Source organism: Mustelus asterias, chromosome 11, assembly GCF_964213995.1.
Source record: "Mustelus asterias chromosome 11, sMusAst1.hap1.1, whole genome shotgun sequence".
In the NCBI taxonomy this organism is placed as follows: domain Eukaryota; kingdom Metazoa; phylum Chordata; class Chondrichthyes; order Carcharhiniformes; family Triakidae; genus Mustelus; species Mustelus asterias.
Window position 1 is genome coordinate 76,779,048 of NC_135811.1, and position 26,328 is coordinate 76,805,375.

General features: G+C 47.1%; 1 protein-coding gene across 12 annotated transcripts in view; it reads left to right on the forward strand.

Annotated features, from left to right (window-relative positions):
- The window catches only part of svild (supervillin d), a 214,367-nt gene that overhangs the window by 82,034 nt on the left and 106,005 nt on the right, over positions 1-26,328 (forward strand). For 6 of the 12 annotated variants that reach the window (XM_078223785.1, XM_078223788.1, XM_078223790.1 and 3 more), the window contains exons 3-8: positions 377-577; positions 4,271-4,423; positions 10,906-10,943; positions 19,887-19,948; positions 22,035-22,180; positions 25,872-26,115. In XM_078223785.1, coding sequence (XP_078079911.1) covers positions 377-577; positions 4,271-4,423; positions 10,906-10,943; positions 19,887-19,948; positions 22,035-22,180; positions 25,872-26,115 — 844 coding nt within the window. The remainder of the gene's footprint in view (positions 1-376; positions 578-4,270; positions 4,424-10,905; positions 10,944-19,886; positions 19,949-22,034; positions 22,181-25,871; positions 26,116-26,328) is intronic. The other 6 variants (XM_078223793.1, XM_078223794.1, XM_078223795.1 and 3 more) reach the window with 3 other exon arrangements.

The following is a 26,328-nucleotide window of genomic DNA, read 5'->3' on the forward strand; positions in this document are numbered from 1 at the left end:
CCCAGAGGAAACCCACGGAGACACGGGGAGAATGTGCAGACTTCGCACAGGCAGTGACCCAAGCTGGGAATCGAACCCAAGACCCTAGCGCTGTGAGGCAGCAGTGCCAACCACTGTGCCACCGTGCCACTCTTATATAGAGTATAATTCCAAGGAATTTCAATGTGAAGTTTACTACCACAAGGGGTAGTTTGAGGCAAATTATGTAAATGTCTTTAATGGAGAGTGTGATGAACACATGAGTAGGAAAGGAACAGGCTGGTTGAGTTCAATAATATAGAGTGAGGAGGGTCATATGGAGCATGAACACAGGCAAAGACATGTTGATCCCAATGCCCTGTTTGGCTGTTGTAAATATTATGCAACTCCTCTCCAGCAAAGCTCTGACTGTGAAGTTTTCTGGTAGCCACACTCTGCAAGCAACGGTTCACAAGCCGCCGGTGGTTCGGAAGGTCTCCTGTTCTGACGGCAGTGGCACACAGCGTCCCGAGCTGGGGATGGTGGACACGCGGGTCTCGGTGGGTTGCCTCCGCAGCACCTTCCTGGAAAAGAGCAGCAGCTGCAGTGAGCAGAGAGTGTAGGTGCCGAGGCTTGCTCTGCATTCCACCCGACTTACCCAATTACTAAAAGACATTCCGATTCTGAGCATTAACCCAGAGGAGCTTTCCTGCTTTGTCTGGTCCGTGTTAGAGGAACATAACCTGGTTCAGCCTTAAGGTCTTCAAACACACCGGCATGATGTAATAATGATTGGGGAGTTATGTATTCTCCTCAGTATTTAATCAGTGAGGTTAATGCATTCCCGAACATGTTTATTCAAGAACTAAACTCGAGTTTTCAGTGCCATTCCTTGTTGCCAGTTTTGGTATCAAAGGAAGCACAGTGCCAGCCATCAAGCATTGCCGTGTCTGTCTTGTAACTGCATTGCACTGTGCCTTGCTGCAGCCTGGTATATAACTGTGGAGTGTGTTGTTCAGTACATTGGCCACATGATGAGAATCCAGATGTGGGCAATTGCAATTCTGATTAGTGTACAATAAATGAATACTAGACATCATGGTTGGGCATGTGATCTTGACACTCACACGCATGGCTTTTGATGTGAACTTTATGCTTATTTTGTGAGCCTGTGAGTAAAGCAGAATGTGCGAGTGCTCCTTCATTGCAGTGTTTGCTTCCTTGGTTAGGCAAGAATGCGTGTGTGTAAAATACAGTATTGTGTGCTGATGGGGTACTAAACTGCAGGGTTACGATGATCATTTAATCCCCACAGTGCAGAAGGAGGCCATTCGGCCCATCGAGGCTGTACCGACAACAATCCCATCCAGGCCCTATCCCTGTAACCCCACATATTTAACCTATTTACAATCCCTCTAACCTACGCATCCCGGGACACTAAGGGGCAATTTAGCATGGCCAATGCACCTAACCCGCACATCTTTTGAGTGTGGGAGGAAACCGGAGCACTCGGAGGAAACCCACTCAGACACGGGGAGAACATGCAGACTCAATCCATGGTTGATTCAGTGTCCCAGATCACCAGACTTTCTCCATCGGCTAGCCAGCCAGTGGTTGTGGGGTGTTCAAATAACCATCCAACCCGTTGAGACCATGCTAAGAAAGGTGCAAGGTCCAATGTGTCTCACACCTCACTGTTAGGAGCAATGGGTAGACATCTTGATCTGCCAACGTATGCTCCAAATAGCAAATTGGATTATTATCTAAATGGAAACAAATTACAACATGCTACTATGCAAAGGGTCCTGGGGGTCCTTGTGCATGAGACGCAAAAACCCAGTCTGCAGGTGCAATAGATGATCAAGAAGGCAAATGGGATGTTGGCCTATATCACAAGGGAGATAGAATATAAAAGCAGAGATGTCTTGCTGCATCTGTACAGGGCATTGGTGGGGCCGCAGCTGGAATACTGTGTGCAGTATTGGTCCCCTTATTTGCGGAAGGATATAGTGGCCTTGGAGGGAGTGCAGAGAAGGTTCACCAGGTTGATACCAGAGATGAGGGATGTTGATTATGAGGAGAGACTGAGCAGATTGGGTTTGTACTCATTGGAATTTAGAAGGCCGAGGTTGGATCTTATAGAGATCTATAAGATAATGAAGGGGCTGGATAGGGTAGAGGTAGAGAGATTCTTTCCACTTAGAAAGGAAGCTAGAACTAGAGGGCACAGCCTCAAAATAAAGGGGGGTCAGTTTAGGCCAGAGTTGAGGAGGAACTTCTTCTCTCAGAGGGTGGTGAATCTCTGGAATTCTCTGCCCACTGAAGTGGTGGAGGCTACCTCGTTGAATATGTTTAAATCACGGATAGATGGATTCCTGATCGGTAAGGGAATTAGGGGTTACAGGGATCAGGCGGGTAAGTGGAACTGATCCACTTCAGATCGGCCATGATCTTATTGAATGGCGGGGCAGGCTCGAGGGGCTAGATGGCCTACTCCTGCTCCTATTTCTTATGTTCTTATGTACGTTGGCAGATCAAGATGTCTACCCATTGCTCCTAACAGTGAGGTGTGAGACACTTTGGACCTTGTGCCTTTCTTAGCATGGTCTCTACGGTTTGGATGGTCATTTGAACACCCCCCAAAATGTGGGGTTACAGAAATAGGGTCTGGGTGGGGTTGTTATTGGTGCAGACCCGATGGGATGAATGGCCTCTTTCTGCATTGAAGGGATTCTATTCTATGATCATTGAGAGAGTCGTTGGAATACGGAACTCACTGATGCAGGGTTGGCTGAGCCGGGGGTGGAGGTGGGGAGGAGGTGGTGTTGTAGTGTTGGTATTGTCACTGGACTAGTAATCCAGACACTCAGGGCAATATTGAAGGGGCCCGGGTTCAAATCCCACCATGGCCGATAGTGAAATTTGAATTCAATCAAAATCTGGAATGAAAAGTCAATGATGACCATGAAACCACTGTTGATTGTCGAAAAAACCCATCTGGTTCACCAAAGGGAAGGCAAACAGCTGTCCTCTCCTGGTCTGGCCTATGTGTGACTCCAGACCCACAGCAATGTGGTTGACTCTTAAACACCCTCTGAAATGGCCTAGCGAGACAGACAGTTCAAGGGCAATTAGGGATGGGTGATAAATGTTGGCCCAGTCAGCAATGCCCATGAATGGAGAAAAAAATCCCCCCCCCCTCCATTTTCATTTTTATCTGTTCTTCTTACTCCCCCCCCACCGCGCCTTGTACTGATGTCTGTCTGACAATAATGGGGAAGTGAGAGTGCTTATTATCACCAGAGTGTGACAGGAATCTCTTCAGAGAAGGTTTCAGAAGGAACCAGTTGTCATATGATTTTCAAACTAAACCAGGCCTCTGCTCATAGATGTCTGTGTCAAGTGCCTGTTTTGAGGGATGTGCAAACCGGCTGAGTAATGTGGAAAGAATATAAAATGATCTCTGACGGATATTTGGAAGAGTGATCCGTAAACAGAAAGTGATGCTCAATGAGCGGCACGGTGGCACAGTGGTTAGCACTGCTGCCTTACAGCATCAGGGTCCCAGGTTCGATTCCTTGCTTGGGCCACTGTCTGTGTGGAGTTTGCACGTTCTCCCTGTGTCTGTGTGGGTTTCCTCCAGGTGCTCTGGTTTCCCCCCACAGTCCAAAGATGTGCGGGTTAGGTGGATTGGCCATGCTAAATTGCCCCTTAGTGTCAGGGGGACTAGCTAGGGCAAATGCATGGGGTTATGGGGATAGGACCTGGGAGGGATTTTGGTCGGTGCAGACTCGATGAGCTGGATGGCCTCCTTCTGCACTGTTGGGATTCTATGAGAGTGTTTGATCCTGCAGTGATACCACTCATACAGCGCAGGTGTACACGAGCCTTGGTTTAAGTTACAATGGAATGGTCGAAAGTAAGGACTGGGTGACGGCCCGGCAGCTCAATGACCCTCTGTCTTGGTTTGCTGGGTTATATGGCGGTGGGTAGTTTTATACAATGGACTGTTTCCATTCAGAGTTTGGCTTCTTTAACCCGTGAAGCCAAGTCCAAATCCTTGGGAATGTAAACATCAAATTCTGTTCAACCACCTGATACCTTCAGTCTACCTACTCAACCTCCAGAACAGGGGTCACTTTGATGCTGTACTTTGTTCATGTTCAAACCAATGCAGCAGAACCTGACAGATTCATCCCTCCCTTCCTTCTGACTTTTATTTTGCCCACACTGCAAATTTCTTTTCCTTTACCTTCATGCTATCCATGTTTTGTTCTCTTCTCTCTCTCTCTCTCTTTTTCTCCTGAACTAGTGGTGACGATACTAACATGGCACTGAGTTTGGATTTAGCGACGGCAATGCCAGGCTCAGAGGTGCGGCGGAGGCCCCGGCGGTACATTAGCCCAGGCGTGAATCGCAGAACGTCAGATCGGTTCAGGACGCAGCCCCTCACGCTGACTGAACGGTGAGGTACACGCGGGCAGGAGGCTCCTGTACGATGGTGACTTGAATATTTACTCTCAAAGCTGCGTGGGTTGGGATGATTGGCCATGCTAAATTGCCCCTTAGTGTCAGGGGATTAGCAGGGTAAATACTTGGGGGTTATGGAGATAGGACCAGGGTGGGATTGTTGTCAGTGTAGGCTCGATGGGCCGAATGAGCTCCTTTTGCACTGTAGAAACTCGATGATTCTGTGATTAAGGAAAGGGATAGGGGCGGTGTTTAAATCCAACTCTCCTCTCCATGATGAACAATCGCCCCAGGCAGAAAACACCTGAACTGACTGTTTAACCACATTGGAGCAACTCTGGTATTTTATCTGACTTCACCTCTCCTCGCCGTTTCACTGCAGCCTCACTGCCTTAAAGGTGCCGGCTCTTGCAGGGCTGTGAGTTCATGTGCAACCCAAAATAGAGTGTGTTGACAACCTATTCAACTGTTGAGGCATCACAGTCACGTCTTATCCTAACCTACATACCGTTATGGATACTTAGTTGTTCCTGAATAGTGACCGTAAGCAGATACTCTGGTTGGCCTTTAGTCACAGTAAGAAGTCTCACAACGCCAGGTTAAAGTCCAACAGGTTTATTTGGTAGCACAAGCCACTAGCTTTTGGAGCGCTGCCCTTCATCAGGTGAGTGGGAGTTCTGTTCACAAACAGGGCATATAAAGACACAAACTCAATTTACAAAATAATGGTTGGAATGCGAGTTTTTACAGGTAATCAAGTCTTAAAGGTACAGACAATGTGAGTGGAGAGAGGGTTAAGCACAGGTTAAAGAGATGTGTATTGTCTCCAGCCAGGACAGTTAGTGAGATTTTGCAAGCCCAGGCAAGTCGTGGGGGTTACAGATAGTGTGACATGAACCCAAGATCCCGATTGAGGCCGTCCTCATGTGTGCGGAAATCTCCACATCATGGCCTTTAGTCCCCACCCTATCCAAGGGACTTTGGACCCAGCTGTTGCACCTAAGTTCTTGACATCACCTTACTCAGTACTGCCAGGAAGGCGAAGTGGGGACTTTCCAGTCTGTGAGGATGTGTGATACACGTAACCACTTATCCGTCACATGCTGTAACAAGCCTCCCTAACCTGTTCAACTGCTTACAATGAAGCAAGCACGAGAGAGAGAGAGAGAGGTTATGTGATGAAACCATTGTGAGTCTGAGTGTTTATGGCATCTCAATGAATAGATGACTCCTCGAACGATTGTGCTGGAATAACATGGCTTGATTTACCTGGGATGTTTAAGCCTCAATTGGAACTCAATCCTTCTGATAAGAACGGGATGATAAATTCCACCTGACACTTTAAGCAGGCTGACTGCCCATTTTTTAAAAATGTCAATCAAAAAAGAGAACACATTTTTCATTAGCCCTTGCTGTGGAAATAACTGCAATCTTAAAATCAGAGTGAGATCAATCAGGACTGAAATGAAAGCACTTTGTTCACACATCAGGGATCGGGAATGTGGAACTCTCTTCTCCAAGATTTATTATTCCTCAGCAGAAATGGTTGAGTGCTTCAGGTTTTTAGATGTCTAGATCACCAACAACCTGTCCTGGTGCCCCCCCATGCCGACACTATATTAAGAAAGCCCACCAACGCCTCTACTTTCTTGGAAGACTAAGGAACTATGGCATGTCAGCTACGACTCTCACCAACTTTTATAGATGCCTCATAGAAAGCATTCTTTCTGGTTGTATCACAGCTTGGTATGGCTCCTGCTCTGCCCAAGACCACAAGAAACTACAAAAGGTCGTGAATGTAGCCCAATCATTCACGCAAACCAGCCATTGACTCTGAATACACCTCCTGCTGCCTCAGCATAATTAAGGACCCCATGCACCCTGGACATTCTTCCATCTTCTTCTATTGGAAAAAAGATACAAAAATCTCTGAGGTCACATACCAATCGACTCAAGAACAACTTCTTCCCTGATGCTGTCAGACTTTTGAATGGACCTACCTCGCACTAATTTGATCTTTCTCTACACCCGAGCTATGACTGTAACACTACATTCTGCACCCCCTTCTTTTCTTCTCTATGAACGGTATCCTTTGTCTGCATAGCATGCAAGGAACAATACTTTTCACTGTATGCTAATACGTGTGAGAATAATAAATCAAGTCAAATCAAATCAAAAATCCCTCAGGACCACAGATGACTTACTGCAGTGGGTTCTGAGATGGCTGATAAGTCCAATGTGTGACCTGTACACCGCCACATGCTGGGCTGGAGGTGTTTGATGGGTTGGGTGGATGGGTTGTTTGGGGGTTTGTGCACCCTCTCCAACACCTCAACTTCTGTGCGTTCTTGGCAAAGTCTCTCGATGTGCTCCTGGATGAACCTTCATCATTTTGGTCGGCTACACACTCAGGGTCCTCCGTGAGTCGGCGAGGATGATTGATCTCTTCACTGATGCTTTCCGGACATCCCTCAGGCATTTCTGCTGCACTCCTGGGAGTCTCCTGCCATCACCTGAGTTCCGAGTGGAACAGTCACTTCGGAAGTCTGGTGTCCGCCATACGAACGACATGCGCCACCTGGTGAGGCTGGTTTTGGGTGATTGGTGGCTCGATGCTGGGCATATTGGCCTGCAAGAGGATGCTGCGGTTAGATGGCCTTTCTTGCCACTTGATTCCAAGGATTCAAAGATGACACTATTGATATTTCTCCTGTGGTTTGAGGCACCAGCTGCAGGTTATCCAAATTTCTGGAGCATTAGGAAAATCTCCAAGATATAGTGACCATTGGGCTGAGAGAAAGTTTCAAGACTTGAGATCGATCAATATCTATTGAGTAAGGTTATCAAGGGATGCCGAACAAACAGACTCAAAACACCTATCAGCCATCATCTAATTGAATAATGGAGAAAAGATTCTTTTAAAGTTTTTTTAAAGTTTATTTATTAGTGTCACAGGTGGGCTTACATTTACACTGCAATGAAATTACTGTGAAAATCCCCAAGTCGCCACACTCTGGCACCAGTTCGGGTACACTGAGGGAGAATTTAGCATGGCCAATGCACCTAACCAGCACGTCTTTTGGACTGTGAGAGGAAACTGGAGTACCCAGAGGAAACACACACACAGACATAGAACAAAGAACAAAGAAAATTACAGCACAGGAACAGGCCCTTCGGCCCTCCAAGCCTGCACCGACCATGCTGCCCGACTTAACTAAAACCCCCTACCCTTCTGGGGACCATATCCCTCTATTCCCATCTTATTCATGTACTTGTCAAGACATCCCTTAAAAGTCACTACCGTATCCGCTTCCACTACCTCCCCCGGCAACGGGTTCCAGGCACACACCACTCTCTGTGTAAAAAATCTGTCTCGTACAAAGAACATAAAACATAGAAAAAATACAGCACAAACAGGCCCTTCGGCCCACAAGTTGCGCCTGTCATGTCCCTACCTACCTAGGCTTATATAGGCTTACCTATAACCCTCAATCCTATTAAGTCCCATGTACTCATCCAGAAGTCTCTTAAAAGACCCTACTGAGTTTGCCTCCACCACCACTGACGGCAGCCGATTCCACTCACCCACCACCCTCTGAGTGAAAAACTTACCCCTGACATCTCCTCTGTACCTATCCCCCAGCACCTTAAACCTGTGTCCTCTCGTAGCAGCCATTTCAGCCCTGGGAAAAAGTCTCCGAGATTCCACCCGATCTATACCTCTCAACATCTTGTACACCCCTATCAGGTCACCTCTCACCCTTCATCTCTCCAAGGAGAAAAGACCGAGCTCCCTCAGCCTATCCTCATAAGGCATGCCAACCAATCCAGGCAACATCCTTGTAAATCTTCTCTGCACCCTTTCAATCATTTCCACATCCCTCCTGTAATGAGGCAACCAGAACTGAGCACAGTACTCCAAGTGGGGTCTGACGAGGGTCTTATAAAGCTGCATCATTATCTCCCGACTCCTAAACTCAATCCCTCGATTGATGAAAGCCAGCACACCATACGCCTTCTTAACCACCTCCTCTACCTGCGAGGCTGATTTAAGAGTCCTATGGACCCGGACCCCAAGGTCCTTCTGATCCTCTACACTGCTAAGAGTCTTACCCTTGATATTATACTCCTTCATCCCATTTGACCTGCCAAAATGGACCACTACACATTTATCCGGGTTGAAGTCAATCTGCCACTTCTCCGCCCAGTCTTGCATCCTATCTATGTCACGCTGCAGCTTCTGACATCCCTCCAACCTATCCACAACACCACCAACCTTTGTGTCGTCGGCAAACTTACCAACCCATCCCTCCACTTCCTCTTCCAGGTCATTTATGAAAATGACAAACAGCAAGGGTCCCAGAACAGATCCCTGGGGCACTCCACTGGTGACTGACCTCCATTCAGAAAAAGACCCATCCACAACCACTCTCTGCCTTCTGCAGGCAAGCCAGTTCTGAATCCACAAGGCAACAGCCCCTTGGATCCCATGCCCTCTCACTTTCACGAGATGTCTTGCATGGGGGAGCTCATCGAACGCCTTGCTGAAGTCCATGTAAACCACATCTACCGCTTTTCCTTCGTCAATGTGTTTAGTCACCTTTTCAAAGAACTCCACCAGGCTTGTAAGGCACGATTTGCCTTTGACAAAGCTGTGCTGACTACTTTTGAGCATACTAAACCTCTCTAAATGTTCATAAATCCTGTCCCTCAGGATCTTCTCCATCAACTTACCAACCACTGAGGTTAGACTCACCGGTCGGTAATTTCCTGGGCTGTCCCTATTCCCTTTCTTGAATATAGGAACCACATCCGCAATCTTCCAATCCTCCGGAACCTCTCCCGTCTCCATCGACGACGCAAAGATCATCGCCAGAGGCTCTGCAATCTCTTCCCTCGCCTCCCTCATCTCCTTTGAACCTTGCCCCTCGCACCTTAAAACTATGCCCCCTAGTAATTGACTCTTCCACCTTGGGAAAATGCTTCTGACCATCCACTCTGTCCATGCCTCTCATAATCTTGCAGACTTCTATCCGGAAGGAGAGATGGGGAGACTCCACACAGACCCAAGCCAGAAATCAGTCCCTGGCTCGAGGGACAGAATGGATGACTTCTGGTTCTGAGTTCACATTTAGTTGTGAAAAATTCGATGAACTTTCATCAGCAAAGATCAGAAATTGAGCCACCATCTCTAATCCCTGCCTTTCATCCCTGTCTGCAATTGAGTTAATGAAAGATAAGTGACCAGATGCCCTGGTACATTCTGATTCATCCTCTGACCTAGATATCCTGTTTTGTACATAGAAGTTGATTTTCATTCACATGGTGTCGATTGTTGTAAAAACCCCAACTAGTTCACTAATGTCCTTCCCTGGTCTGGCCTACATGTGACTCCAGATCCACTATAATCTGATTGATTCTCAAATGCCCTATGAAATGACCTAGTGAGATGTCCAGGTCAAGGGCAATTAGGGATGGGCAGTAAGTACTGGCCCAAACAGCGACACTCACATATCATGAATGAATAAAGGAAAGCCCATGAAAAATGTAACATGCAGAGAGTGCAGAGCAAGCGGCGTGTGATAGCACGATCCAGAGACACAATGCAAATTGTAACAGATGTGCAAGATTCCAGCATAGTGTCACCCATCACCGACCTTCCTTTTGTCCTTGTCCCTCACTCGAAACCTATTATATCCTAGACTTTTCCCAGTTTTGAAGGAAGGTATCTCACAACACCAGGTTAAAGTCAAAAGAGACCAAAAGAGAAAATGCTGGAAAATCTCAGCAGGCCTGACAGCATCTGTAAGGAGAGAAAAGAGCTGAAGATGCTGCCAGGCCTGCTGAGATTTTCCAGCATTTTCTCTTTTGGTTTCAGATTCCAGCATCCGCAATATTTTGCTTTGAACCAGGTTAAAGTCCAACAGGTTTGTTTGGAATCATGAGCTTTCATCTGATGACTCACCTGATGAAGGAGCAGCGCTCCGAAAGCTCGTGATTCCAAATAAACCTGTTGGACTTTAACCTGGTGTTGTGAGACTTCTTACTGTGCCCACCCCAGTCCAACGTCGGCATCTCCACATCTTGAAGAAAGGTCACAGACCTGAAATTCCGTACCGGATTCTTTGGCCTTGCCGGCAGCTGAGATTATCCGATCCCGCTGCAATGAACAGACATTTGGCTGAGCGCCAAATTCTCCATTCTCACTGGCAATGGTGGCGGGGAGAATGTGAATGGCTGGAGAATTCTGGCCTCTGTTTCTCTCGCTGCACAGATGCTGCTAGACCTGCCGAACCTGTCGCCATCATTTTTTAAATTTCACCTACAGACATGTGGTTTGTAAAGATTAAATTATTAAGATTTAGATTATGTTATGTTCGGGAAAGATGAGTTTTGTTTTGTTGCTCAACATCCTTCTGTACAGCGTCTATCAGTGACTGATGCTCAGTCTCTCTCTCTCTCTTGTCAACTTTACAGAACTTCAGCGCTGAACACCGGAAAGGGGAACTCAGAGGGTGAGTACCATACCTGTACTCCCACCCGCAGTCAATCCACTCGAAATATTGCTCATGCAAACTCTTTTTAAATGTCTGAAAAACCGAGGGCAAATTCTTGCAGCTAATTGCAGAGTGGCTCTCAGACAATTGCAAACATTCTGCAACTTTAGGGGCTGATTTCTGACTTTGTACATCTGGCAGTGAACCACTCACAAACATCAGGAGCATGGCAACATCTGTTCTTTTTGGATATTGTTTCCCCTTTTTACCCAACGCAAGCAGCATTGTGAATCGGTGCTTTGCTGAGTATTTCAATTTTCCTTTCATCATTTGCCCCCTTCCCTGAGAGACTCGTTCACTCTGTGTTTCTACCCCAGGTTTGGCGGACCTCAGATACTTTGTACACGGGCCTAGACTATGAGTGTTGGGGGAGGAGGAGGGTGGGGGGGGAGGTGCTGGGAAAGGGGAGCTGGGGGAGTGGAGCTGGGGGAGGGGAGTGGGAGGAGGGGAGCGGGGGAGGGGAGGGGGGGGGAGATGAAGAGTTCAATCTTTGCCTCTTCTCGGTACCATAATGTCAGAGGTCGACAATATGAATGCTGTTGCTTTTGCTTTCCCGCACTCATTTAGGGAATGTACTGAGCCTAATTCAGGCCCAGGCTTTGGAGCAGCTTCACTCAGCACACAACCAACCTGGAACCTTCCACTGCTCTGTATCCAGGATTATGCCACTGAATGGCAGAGTTTCAGCGGCACAGCCCTGGATGCAGAATCTAATCGCAGTGGTTTCACAAAATAATCCTGGTTTTTATTCATTCAGAATTCAACATCGACAAAAACAAAGGAGTCTGAATCATATGAAATAGAATTAACTTTCATTACCATACTACTCTTTACAACCTCAGGGCATCTCAAAGCTCTTCACAATGGATGAACTGTTTTGAACTGTAGTCAATGTTATAGGAAAGAGCAAACACACACACTCACACACTCTCTCTCTCTCTCTCACACACACTCACACACTCTCTCTCACACACACACATTCACACACACTCACACTCTCATACACACACACACTCTCTCTCTAACACACACTCACACACACACTCACACACTCTCTCACACACACACATTCACACTCTCATACACACACACTCACACACACTCTCTCACACACTCTCACACACACACACATTCACACACACTCACACTCTCATACACACACACACACTCTCTCTCACACACACACACACTCTCTCTCACACACACACACTCTCTCTCTCTCACACACACACATACACACACTCACACGCGCACTCTCTCACGCACACACATTCATACACACACACTCTCATACACACACTCTCTCTCCCATACACTCACACACACACATTCACACATACTCACACTCTCATACACACACACACTCTCTCTCTCACACACACTCACACACTCTGTCCCCCACACACACACTCACACACATACACTCACACTCTCATACACTCACACACATACACTCTCTCTCACACACACTCTCTCACACACACACTCACACACACTCTCATTCACTCACACACACACATACTCATACACTCATGCACACACACACACTCATATACACACACTCATACACACAGACACACACATCCACACACACTCATATACACACACAATCACACATACATACTCACGCACTTACACATACACACACACTCACACACCACATACAACCATACACACACACATACTTATACATACACACACACATACATTCTCATGCATACACACACACACATACTCATATACACAAACACACACACACACTCATACACATACTCATATACCCATACACACATACTAATGCACACTTTGCAAATGTGATAGATCAAATAGAAAGAAAGTAGGAGGGCCTGACTCTTGTCAACCGGGAAATGGTTAATGTCCAGACAGCAATGATGAAAATCTCCAATGCTCAGTGAGATAAGCCAGGGAGCAGAAATCATTGTGACAGCCAACCTGAATAGTGTGGATACTGTTGGAGTCAGTGAGAGTTTATTTCTTATGAAGCACATACATGAGGGGCAGAATTTTACGAGAAAAATTCTAAGTGTCCAGCTAGCATGAAAATAAGAGAGTTGCAGATCTGTTTTTTGGGCAGGTTTTTACCCCCAATCTTATGTACATGCTTATGTACGTGCTGCCTCACATCACCAGGGACCCGGGTTCAATTCCGGCCTCAGGTCACTGTCTGTGTGGAGTTTGCACATTCTCCCCAGGTCAGTGTGGGTTTCCTCCGGGTGCTCCAGTTTCCTCTCACAGTCCAAAGATGTGCGGGTTAGGTGGATTGGCCATTATAAATTGCCCCTTAGTGTCCCAAGATGTGCAGATTAGGTGAATTGACCATGGCAAATGCACAGGGTCACGGGGAGAGGGTGGAGGAGAGGGCCAGGATGGGATGCTCTTTCGGAGAGTCAGTATAGGCTCGATGGGCCGGATGGCCTCTTCCTGCACTGTAGGGATTGTATGGTTAACTAATTAACATCCTCTTAAAGGGGCAATGTAACAAAGCTGAAAACGTCAACAGAAACCCATCAAATCAAATTGAAATGTAATTGTGGGGGGAGATAATGAGCTCCAGAGCCCATTTTCCTACTCTTTTGAAAAACCAATATCTCAATAGTTTAAACTAATAAACTAACTAAACAAACAAATCAGGGTGACCGGCCCTGAAGGGTGTTACATTGGACCAGAGGCCATAGCAACATTTCTGGCAATCGGGATCTCTGGGTAACTAGTCCAATTACATCACGAGTGTCTCCTTAAGTCATTTTTAATATGTGTCAAAGACAATTAGACCATAAGACATAGGAGCAGAAGTAGGCCATTCAGCCCATCGAGTCTGCTCTGCCATTCAATGAGATATTGATTGATCTGACAGAGTCCTCAACTCCACTTCCCTGCCTTATCCCCATATCCCTTGATTGCCTTACTGAATAAAAAATCTGTCATTCTCAGCCTTGAACATACTTAGTGACCCAACCTCTACAGCCCTCTGAGGTAAAGAATTCCACAGATTCACCACCCTCTGAGCAAAGAAATTCCTCCTCATCTCTGTCTTAAATGGGTGACCCCCTACTCAGTTAATCAATCAATACCCACCAAGTGTGTACCCTTAACCGTAACAATATAATTAACATAACATGAATATTAATATTTTGGATTGGTGAGCTTTCATCAGAACAGGTAAATTTAGTAACTTTGGCACCTCCTTCCTACTTCTTTAATTCGCTGTTGTTGCCATACCAACGTGATAAGCCTTTACATTTCGGAGCTTGTCGCTGTCTAATGATTTCTTTCCCTCTCCAGCCGCACCCAAAGGATTGTATCTGCGGGTAATCCCTCACTTCCTGTCAACTAAAGCTAGAGTATTTGCAGGGAGTAATGTTGATGCAGCCTGAACAATGAGCCCTTGTGCTTCTCGGCCTTTTGGCTAAGATCAAGTGTAGTATGGTCGGCAGCCCATGGTCGGCTGCACTTGGTTGAGGTCATTACGTTACGCTGAAGCTTCATATGTTTCATATGAAGCAATTTTTAAAAGTGGCATCTCGGCCTTTTGGCTAAGATGCAAATGAGCTCAAGCCTTGGAGGAGGAACCTCCCCCTTCTCCAATCAGCTTGGCTCATGTAGATCGGGCCCAGGACAGGGTGGTTTGGTCGCTCGCCCTGTCTTGTCAGCCTGGATCTGAAATGTCTCAACTTGTTGAGACTCTGAATTGGATTTGATTTGATTGAATTGGAAAAATATTTTTTTTAAAATGAGCCCTTGTACTGCTAATAAACTCCCTTAAAGGGGCCACGCTACCACACTCCTACCACCCCCCCTCCCCCACCAACTGCCCCCCCCCCCACCCCCCAACACCTCCCCCCCCCCAACTCCTGGAGTCACCTAAGGAGAAAACTTAAAAAAATCATTGTTAACAATTTTCAGAAAAACATCAAGAGGAAACTTCCATGACCACTTGTCATAAGTTCACTCGATCCAGTGATCTCTGAACTCTTGTAGAATTTCTCAACTCCGAGCTAGGTTTGCCTGGATGTGAGAAGTCAGGTTGGGCCGAGGCAAAAACTCATCAACCCAGGCGCTAGATCGTCCCCGGTAGCTGCCGGATTCTCCATTACCGCCACAACTGGGTGTTCTGGTTCCACATCTATGGCCCTGCTCCCAATCCAGGTGGCTCTACCTGTACTGCAGGAGTCACCTGTTGACCTCTTGTCTCAGGTACCACTCTGCTCCTCAGCTGATCCATATGCTTCTTGATGCAATATCTTGGCGTCTCTACAGTATAGGAGACCGGTCCTGTCCTTTCCACAATCTCCCCAGCCACCCCCACACCGGTGCAGCTGCACAATTTCTGACCAAGACTAAACCCTTGTCTCTGAAGGCTCTGTCGTTCTTCTTTGAGTTGTGACTCTCTGGGAGGCTTGCCGAGCCTCCACCTTCCCCACCAAACTTGGAAATATCATAACCACATCCTTAGACAACGTCCCATTAGCAGCTCAGCTGGCGTGACCCCCATGGTCACATCTGGCGTGGTGCTGTACGTTAAAAGGAAGGGGGCGATCTGTAACGGTAGGGGCCTATTTACTTGTTGCTTCATTGAGGGCTGGCACATTCTGCTAACCTGTGTGACGCTGGGTGGAATGGTGCTGACCTAACATGGCAAACGCCTTCTGATTTTACACCAATTTCTGAAATTCCTCCATCGTGAAAGATGTGCTATTATCTGACATGCAGACCTGCAGGATCCCATGAATGTCAAAGAGTCCACTACCATCATACGGGCCATAAAAGATCCTGCAAAGTCAATATGCATTCTGGCCCAGGGTCACCCTGACCACCCCAAGGGTGCAGAGTAGCCGGCAATAGCCTGTTGACAAGTGAGTCATTGACTGACCATCCTCTCTATTTCTTTTGATTTAATTTTGATTTGATTTATTATTGTCACATGTATTAGTATACAGTGAAAAGTATTGTTTCATGCGCGCTATACAGACAAAACATACCGTTCATAGAGAAGGAAATGAGAGAGTGCAAAATGTAGTGTTACAGTCATAGCTAGGGTGCAGAGAAAGATAATCTTAATGCAAGGTAGGTCCATTCAAAAGTCTGATGGCAGCAGGGAAGAAGCTGTTCTTGAGTCGGTTGGTACGTGACCTCAGACTTTTGTATCTTTTTCCCGACGGAAGAAGATGGAAGAGAGAATGGCCGGGGTGCGTGGCGTCCTTGATTATGCTGGGTGTTTTGCCGAGGCAGCGGGAAGTGTAGACTTCTGTATCAAGGCCTGGCCACCACACAGAACTCCTGGCTAGTAATTCCATCCTGTTTTATCTGGATGTGAATCATGCAGCTCCTGCAACAATAGCCATCTTCCCTGGAGTGGGACCACAATCCTAGCCCCCACAACAACACCCCATCTTCACAAGTTAGTAGGGCTTTAGCAGCTCCGCCTTCTCATATTTCCACCTTTGCAGTAGTATTTTTGTTAACCTTTGATAATACTGGGTCTCTCTCTGTCCACATTCCAAAGTGCTTTCAGGCGCTGGAGTGTGGCCACTATGCGATTTTCACAGTAACTTCATTGCCGTGTTAATGTAAGCCTACTTGTGACATTAGTAATGAAACTTTAAATTTAGCTTCGCTGAGACCGACAAGGACTCTACCATATCCAGTGCCAGCACTATCTCTTGTCGGTGATGCCACTGTCTGTGGCAAGGGCAACCTGCTGAGTGCGTCCACATTTGATATCTGCGTTCCTGGACGATGCTGAAAAGTGTAATTGTACGTGGCCAGTAAGGGAGCCCACTTCTACACTCTTGCTGAAACCATTGAGGGCACTGAATGAATAAATAAATAAATAACTTTGAGTCATAGAAGTTTGCAGCATGAAAACAGGCCCTTCGGCCCAACTTGTCCATGCTGCCCTGCCCAGCAATGGCTTGTGGTCCGAAACTAGAGTGGAATGCTGTACTGAGGAAATCTTTTAACTGCGTATATTACCGCCAAGCTTTCCTTATCGATTTGGGAATATTTATTTTCCACCTCAGGCAACGTCCTGGAGGCAAAGACAATTGGCCCATCCACTCCGTCAGGCATTCTGTGGGACAACACTGCTCCCACTCCATATGGTGGTGCATCACACATCAGCAACAAGGACTTGGTTGGATCATAGTGTACCAATAATGCCGACAGTTGCAGAGCTTGTTTGATTTTCGTGATTGCTTCTTCCTTGTTTACTGCCCACCTCCAATGTTAATGTTTCTTTAATTTGGAGATGCCGGCGTTGGACTGGGGTAAGCACAGTAAGACGTCTCACAACACCAGGTTAAAGTCCGACAGGTCTATTTGGAATCACGAGCTTTCAGAGCGCTGCTCCTTCATCAGATGATTCCAAATAAACCTGTTGGACTTTAGCCTGATGTTGTGAGACTTCTTACCGATGTTTCTTTAATAATTGGTGGAGCGGGGCTAAGGTGGTAGATACATTTTGTAGAAACTTGCCACAATAGTTCACAATTCTGAGAAGTGACTTTATATCAGAGACATTTGTTGGCTGTGGAACCTTTTTTATGCTTTAACATCTCATACAAGAGTAAACACCACCCCTGCCTCTGTACTCCATCAGAGTGCCAGCCTGCTGGAGCGCAGGAATGGGATCTCGGAATCGTGCGGCTCTGAGGCAAGAATATTATCACTGAGCCATGGTTGATGCAGAGAGCAAATGCTACACCAGACAGATAGAGGCACTGGCACAAAAACTATTCAATAGAATGATCCCAGAACTGAGGTTATTCCCATCAGGTGCTGAGGCTTTTCCCTGGGAAGAAACAACTTGAGCAATGTGCCGATGGAGGTCTTCAAATTTATGAATGGGTCGGACAGTGTAGGTGTGGAGAAAACATTTCCACTTGTAGGAGAAACCAGAATCAGGGCGTATAATTCCAAGTTAGTTATTAATAAAACGCATTGGGAAATAAGAGGAAATCCTGTCAATCAGAATGTGGAACTCGCTGGGTGTTGAATTGGGGTTGGGTTTGCTGTGAGTGTTGAATTGGGTGTTGGGTTTGCAGTGAGCGGTGAATTGGGTGTTGGGTTTGCTGTGAGTGTTGAATTGGGTGTTGGGTTTGCTGTGAGTGTTGAATTGGGTGTTGGGTTTGCTGTGAGTGATGAATTCCAGCATATTTCTTAAAGTTCCAGACACAGAAAATTTCCCCTCCTACTAGTGGCCGTGTGGACCTGCCCCATTCTGTGCCCGCCAGCTCTGATTCAATGTATTCCTGGTTTCTTTTCTCATGTGACTCACCCCCTCATTCCAGCCAACACCTGGCCAACATCCATCCTTGTGACTCACTGCCTTCCTGCGCCAATTGGAAAGCGAGAACTATCGTTATCCAATTGGCTGATGCTTTACTGTCAGACCCACCTTGTTTTCAATATTTTTCGATCTGGTGAAGAGAAATGCTCACAAAAATCACAACAAAATACACACATGCTGAAACCTCTGACCTCGCCCGCGGCTGAGATTCTCCATTCCCGCTGCAGTGAATGGAGTTATGGCTGAGCGCCAAATTCTCTGGTACTGCCGGCAGTGGGGCGGGAATGGACAAGATCGGAGAACCTCTCCCACAATCTTTTTTGATGCCCGATGATATTGTTCCTCAGGGTTGAATCCAGCAGCATCCTGGAGAGTGATCTTCAATTCCTGGAGTAGCATAGAATCCCTACAGTGCAGAAGAGGGGATTCAACCCATCGGGTCTGAACTGATTCTCTGACAGAGCATCCTGCCCAGGCCTTCTCTTGCCCTGTGCCTGCAATCTCACACATTTACCATGGCTAATCCCATCTAATTTACACATCCCGGGACACTAAGGGGCAGTTTAGCACGGCCAATCCACCTAATCTGCACATCTTTGGACTGTGGGAGGAAACCGGAGCACCCGCAGGAAACCCACACAGACATGGGGAGAACGTGCAAACTCCACATAGACCCCCAGGCCGGAATTGAACCTGGATCCATGGCACTGTGAAGCAGCAGTGCTAACCACTGTGCCACCGTGCCGCCCCTCAGTCTGAAGAATTGGCAACCCTTACCTTAAGTTTATTATTATTTGTTAGCATCACAAGTAGGTTTACATTAACACTGCAATGAAATTACTGTGAAATTCCCTAGTCACCACACTCTGGCACCTGTTCAGGGGTACACTGAGGGAGAATTTATCATGACTAATCTACCTAACCAGCACATCTTTCAGATTGTGGGAGGAATCTCACGCCAATGCGGGGCGAACCTGCAGCCTCCACACAGACAGTGACCTAAGCCGGGAATCGAACCCGGGTCCCTGGCGCTGTGAGGCAGCAATGCTAACCACTGTGCGACCTGGATCTGTGTGGTGAACCATCGTTGGTTCCCACTGGATAGTGCTGAGCCAGGGGCTGGCCAGGACTACAAGGATGTACATATGTTACTGTTGGATTGTGCTATTGTTGCTGTTGGGTTAGGGTGGGGTTGTTACACCTTTGTATGATAGTGTTGTGGCACATCCCAGTCGGGCTCCGCCTCCTGGGAGAGGTATAAGAGTCCCTGCTCTGGCCGGGACCCCTTCAGTCTGGGATAGTGTACATAAGTTCTGATAGCTTCATTAATAGTAAATAAAAGCCTTCATTTACTGAGCTTCGAGCCTCGTGTCTAAATTGATGTGCGTCAATCTGTTTAGAAAGTTGAATGAGTGTTGGTAACACATTACCACTGGACATGCTTCAAACATTTTAGCAAAGTAAACTAGCCTCATTAATGAGATCTACATAACCTTACCTTGATATCTCCACACATGAATATAAAGGTATGCTTCATGTAGGATTGATGTGTTTGTCCCTTCAATAACCCTGGTCATTCTTTCCTTTTACAGAGGATGAGAAGATGGATGCAAGATCGAAGCTGAGTGTGGCTGCAAAGATGTCTCTGTTTAAAGTAGGTGCCAGTTTGTGGAATATTCACTGTGATGCAGGGTTGATTTAGCACCTGAGGCGGGATTTTACAGCCTTGCTTGGGCGAGACAGGAAATTCCCACCCGAGGTCAATGAAGATTTCCGTTGTCGGTCCTTCTCCCACGCTGATTCCGTAGTGGCCGAGGTGATAGAATTCCGGCACCTATCCCATAGCAGTGGATAGTGGGATATATTTGAAATCTTTCACATTTTTATGAATTCTCATTGGTGTTGTCCGGGGGTGAGGGGGAAAAGAAAACTATTGAGGCAAAGATAGTTTCCAAAAGGGTCTGCACTGGCCATCAAACACCTCCCTATTCAAATCCATTTCCCAGCACTTTGTCCACAGCCCTGTACGCAAGGCGATTGAATTGCTCATCTAAATGCTTCTTAGATGTTGTGAGCATTCCTGCTCCTTATCTTAAATCCATGCCCCTGGTTATTGACCCCTCTACGCTATCTATGTCCCTTGTAATTTTGTACACCTCAATCAAGTCCCCCCCTCAGCTCTCTCTGCTCTAAGGAAACAACCCCAGCTTATCCAGCCTCCCTTCACAGCTGATACACTCCAGTCCAGGCAACATCCTGGTGAATCTCCTCTGCACTCTCTCCAGGGCAATCACATCCTTCCTATAGTGTGGTGACCAGAACTGCACACAGTACTCTAGCTGTGGTCTAACCAGCGTTTTATACAGCTCCATTGTACCATCCCTGTTCTTATACTTGATGCGTCGGCTAATGAAGGCAACTATCCCATAGCCTTCTTAACCATCTTGTCTACCTGTCCTGCTGCTGTCAGGGATCTATGGACATGTACCCCAAAGTCCCTCCACTCCTCTATACTTCTTAGCTTCCACCATTCATTGTATATTCCTTTGCCTTGTCAGTCCTCCCAAAATGGGCGGATGGAGCTATTACAAGGGGGTATAACTATAGGGTTCATGGTGGGAGATATAGGAAGGATATCAGAGGTAGGTTCTTTACGCAGAGAGTGGTTGGGGTGTGGAATGGACTGCCTGCAGTGATAGTGGAGTCAGACACTTTAGGAACATTTAAGCGGTTATTGGATAGGCACATGGAGCACACCAGGATGATAGGGAGTGGGATAGCTTGATCTTGGTTTCAGATAAAGCTCGGCACAACATCGTGGGCCGAAGGGCCTGTTCTGTGCTGTACTGTTCTATGTTCTATGTTCTAAAATGCATCATCTCACATTTTTGGACGTTAAATTGCATTTGGATTTTTCTTCCCATTTAACCAGCCCATCTATATTGGCCTGTAGCAGCAGCAATGAAAGCAAATCATGTCTGACTAATTTGCTAGAGTTCTTTGAAGATGTACAAGCAAAGTAGATAATGGGGATCCTGTAGATGTAGTATATCTAGATTTCCGGAAGGCGTTTGATAAGGTGCCGCACAAAAGGTTAATTCACAAGGTCAGTCACATGGGATTAGGGGCAATTCATTAGATAATGGATTGAAGGGTTATGGGGGGAAGGCAGGAAAATGGGGATGAGGAGCAGATCAGCCATGAACGAAAGGCGGAGCGTACTCGATGGGCTGAATGGTCTAATTCTGCTCCTGTATCTTCTGAACTTATAAAGCTAGTTTGGACAATTCAACAACCGCTCTTGACTATTTTGGTTGAGTCAATTTAACTGGGTTCGTTTGGAAACTGGTACCAAACTCAATGAATGAAATTCAACTTCTCGGGATCGTAAATAACAATAAGAATAGTAAAGAAGGTGTCGGGCCAGTCAGGTCTAATACAGGCTGCAAAAACATAGATGTTGGTCTGAGATGGGATTGAGAGGTAGCAGGCTGGTTTGCACAGGTACAAGTGAAAGAAACTAGAATGAGGAGTTACACACACCTCCTTTGGAACAATGGGTGGAGTTTTACCGCCCCTCGCGCTGGTGGGATCCTTCCAGTCCCTCTGAAGTCAATGGACTTTTGAACACCATTTCCCAATCCCGCCCCAGGATTGTAAAATTCTGCCCAGTGTGTTGCGCAGGGAATCTACAGCTAGGATTGTCCAAGCTACAGAGAATGATTCTGTATTTCCAATAGGAACTGGAGAAAGCGTCCCCTGCGGATTCGGCTGCATTGCTGCGGCCTCGTAGCAGTAACGCTGCTGTGGAGCGCAGACTGCGACGACTGCAAGACCGTTCTCGGACTCAGCCAGTCACCACGGAGGAAATAGTGGTGGCAAACAGGTACGGGATGGATAGGATGCTAAGATCAGTAACAATATATGGTGCAGGACGAATACTGACTTTTACCTTCAGCAAGTTTATTCTTTGCGCAAAGCAGTAGAGATACAATCTCCTTATGATTCCCCCAACCCCAGCTGTTCCAGATGTGTCCATTGATACTCCTCTGGAGGATGGGCCAATGACCATTACCTGTCTTCAATAAGGATAAAAATATAATTGCCAAAGCATGCATTTATTTAACACATTGGAATGGGCGAAATTTATTTAGAATCATAGAATGCCTACAGTGCAGAAGGAGGCCATTCGGCCCATCGAGTTGGCACTGACAGAGTATCTTACCTTCTCCCCTACCTTATCCTCATACCCCCACACATTTACCATGGCTAATCCATCTAACCTACACATCATTGGACTCTGAGGGGCAATTTAGCATGGCCAATCCACCTAACCTGCACATCTTTGGACTGTGGGAGGAAACTCATGCGGGAATGGGGAGAACATGCAAACTCCACACAGACAGTGCCCCAAGGCCGGGATTGAACCCGGGTCCCTGGTGCTGTGAGATAGCAGTGCTAACCACTGTGCCACCGTGCCGCTCACCATTATTCAGCACTGAGCATGTACTGTGACACGAAACCTTTTCAGTCTTTCAGACATTTCACCCCTTTCCAGTGCAGGGGCAGAGAGAGGGACACAGGCACAGTTTTTTTCCCAGCACTGCATACTCTGAAGAAATCGCTCCTGTTTATAAAGGAATCTCAGGAAGTGTTTACAAAAGCACAGATTCTGCCACCAAAGTAAAAATGAGTTTAATGAGGCATGGCACGGTGGCACAGTGGCACAGTGGTTGGCACTGCTGCCTCACAGCGCCAGAGAGCCGGGTTCAATTCCGGCCTTAGGTAACTGTCTGTGTGGAGTTTACACGTTCTCCCCATGTCTGCGTGGGTTTCCTCCGGGTGCTCCGGTTTCCTCCCACGTTCCAAAGATGTGCAGGTTAGCTGGATTGTCCATGGTAAAAATGTACGTGTAAGATGCTTTTTCGGAGAGCCGGTGCAGACTCGATGGGCCAAATGGCCTCCTGCTGCACTGTAGGGATTCTACCCTGCCTATCCCTTTAAGCATTTTGTAGGTTTCAATGAGATCACCTCTCGTTCTTCACAACACTGGATAATACAGACCCAGTTTGCCTAATCTCTCTCATAGAACATTCCGGTCACCGTGGGGATAAGTCTGGTGAACCTCTATTGCACCAAGGTAATAATATCCTTCCTATGGCCAGGGGACCAAAACTGTACACAGTGCTCCAGGTGAAGTCTAACCAAGGTCCTATACAACTGAAATAAGACTGTGCTATTCCTGTGGTCCAGAGATCAGTGTCTGCCTCCCAGGAGAGCCTCAGTCTGTGCTGACACTGCCACCTGGCCATCTACAGATAGTTGAACTGTGTATGGATGACTGTCTCTCAGGGAGGGGCACTTCTTCACTTAAGTAGCTGCTCGCATGTCCCCTATGCCTCCTCAGGCATTCCCACCCAAAGTTTGGCCCCCTTGATGCTCCTGGCATTTCTGCTGTACCCCTGTTAGTGTCTGGACCTCTGCACCACTCTTCCTCCTCCGCAGAGGGTTAATTGGTTGCATCATCACCTTCCAAACCTGTGACTTCCACCACCTTGAAGGACAAGAGCAACAGATACCTGGGAACACCACCACCTGCAGATTCCCCTCCAAGTCACTCAGCATCCTGACTTGGAAATATAGCGCCGTTCCTTCACAGTTGCTGGGTCAAAATTCTTGAACTCCCTCCCTAATAACACTGTGGATGTACCTACACCTCATGGACTGCAGCGATTCAAGAAGGCAGCTCACCACCACCTTCTCAAGGGCAATTAGGGATGGATTAGCCAGTGATGCCCACATCCCATGATTGAATAAACAAGAGGTCCCATAGTGAGGTGGGCTTTCTCCAGGTCCTGTTTTTCCTTTACAGCCCACCTTCCCCAAGATCCCTTCCCTGGCTACTCCCTCGGAGTAAGAGTTTTAACGACACCAGGTTAAATCCAACAGGTTTATTTGGTAGCAAATACCATTAGCTTTCGGAGCGCTGCTCCTTCGTCAGATGGAGTGGAAATGTGCTCTCAAACAGGGCACAGAGACACAAAATCAAGTTACAGAATACTGATTAGAATGCGAATCCCTACAACCAACCAGATCTTAAAGATACAGACAATGTGGGTGGAGGGAGCATTAAACACAGGTTAAAGAGATATGTATTGTCTCCAGACAGGACAGCCCGCAAGTCCAGGAGGCAAGCTGTGGGGGTTACTGATAATGTGACATAAATCCAACATCCCGGTTTAGGCCGTCCTCATGTGTGCGGAACTTGGCTATCAGTTTCTGCTCAGCGACTCTGCGCTGTCATGTGTCGTGAAGGCCGCCTTGGAGAACGCTTACCTGAAGATCTGTCTGGAGACAATACACATCTCTTTAACCTGTGCTTAATGTTCCCTCCACCCCCATTGTCTGTATCTTTAAGATCTGGTCGGCTGTAGGGATTCGCATTCTAATCAGTATTCTGTAACTTGATTTTGTGTCTGTGTGCCCTGTTTGAGAGCACATTTCCACTCCATCTGATGAAGGAGCAGCGCTCCGAAAGCTAATGGTATTTGCTACCAAATAAACCTGTTGGACTTTAACCTGGTGTTGTTAAAACTCTTACTGTGTTCACCCCAGTCCAACGCCGGCATCTCCACATCAGTACTCCCTTGGAGAACAAGTGCCACTGCCCCTCTGTCACCTTAGCAGCAATGGAGTTTTGTTGGGGTTGCTGTATCCCCTGGGGATATCCACTCCATCTGACGAAGGAGCTGTGCTCCGAAAGTTTATGGTATTTGCTACCAAATAAACCTGTTGGACTTTAACCTGGTGTTGTGAGACTTCTTACCGAGTCTCACTCACCATGCCAGGATTGAAAAATACCAGCCTTAATCCTTACCATCTGCATTCCTTATCAAAACCTTTTGGCTCCTCTCTGGTAAATCAGTGCCTCTGTCTCCAGACTGGGCGGCACGATGGCACAGTGGTTAGCACTGCTGCCTCACAGCGCCAGGGACCCGGATTCCATTCCCAGCTTGGGTCACTGTCTGGGTGAAGTTTGCACATTCTCCCCGTGTCTGCGTGGGTTTCCTCCGGGTGCTACAGTTTCCTCCCACAGATGTGCAGGTTGGGTGGATGGGCCATGCTAAATTGCCCCTTAGTGTCAGGGGGACTAGCTTGGGTAAATACACGGGGTGACGGGGTCTGGGTGGGATTACTGTTGGTGCAGACTCGATGGGATGGATGGCCTCTATCCGCACTGCAGCGATCCTAAGATCAACCCCCTTTTTCACACCAGGGAAAGGGGGAAAATGAAAATCTCTCACCCCCCCCCATGGGGGCAATTGGAGATTGAAAACTGAAGCAGGTGGATTTTAAAGCTATCAAAGTACACGGATCAAAAGCAGATAAATGAAGTTTAGATGATGGTCGGCCCAGATCTAATAGAGTGATGCAGCAGCCTGGAGAGGCTGAATGGCCTAATTCTGTTCCTAACCCAAGGGACAGTCCAGAGAGAAGGAAAGGATTCAATTGAAGAGTTTTTTTTATCCTGCTCAGCCTCCTGTTGCTTCACTAACTGATGAAATCTTTGCTGTCAGCATCCCCCAGGCACAGACATCAAAGGAGCAGGATGTGGCTGAGGAGAAGGGCAGTGCGGTCCAACAGGAGGTGGAAGAGAGAGGGGACGAGAATTCAAAGCTGAGTCTGAACCAGAAGATGGCCTTGTTCAACAGCCTGTGTCAGCCCGTGCCAAAGAAAACGCCCTTGGATGGGCGTAATGGGCGCAGACAAAAGGGGGTGCGGTATCACACCCAGCCAGTCACCATCAGTGAGGTCCACCTGGTAAATACTCTTTGCATCATTGTTACCAGAATGGCGGATAAGTTTCTTCACTTTGTCTGTCACAGTGAAGAAACCTGAAGGTGTCCAGAGTGTTTATGCAATAATTAATTGCTGAATGTACCTGCTGCTAAAAGGTTTCATGCTTTATGTGGAGATTGTGATTACAGTTTTGCCTCATGGCTTAGTTGTGAATGTTCACTCAGACATGAAGAT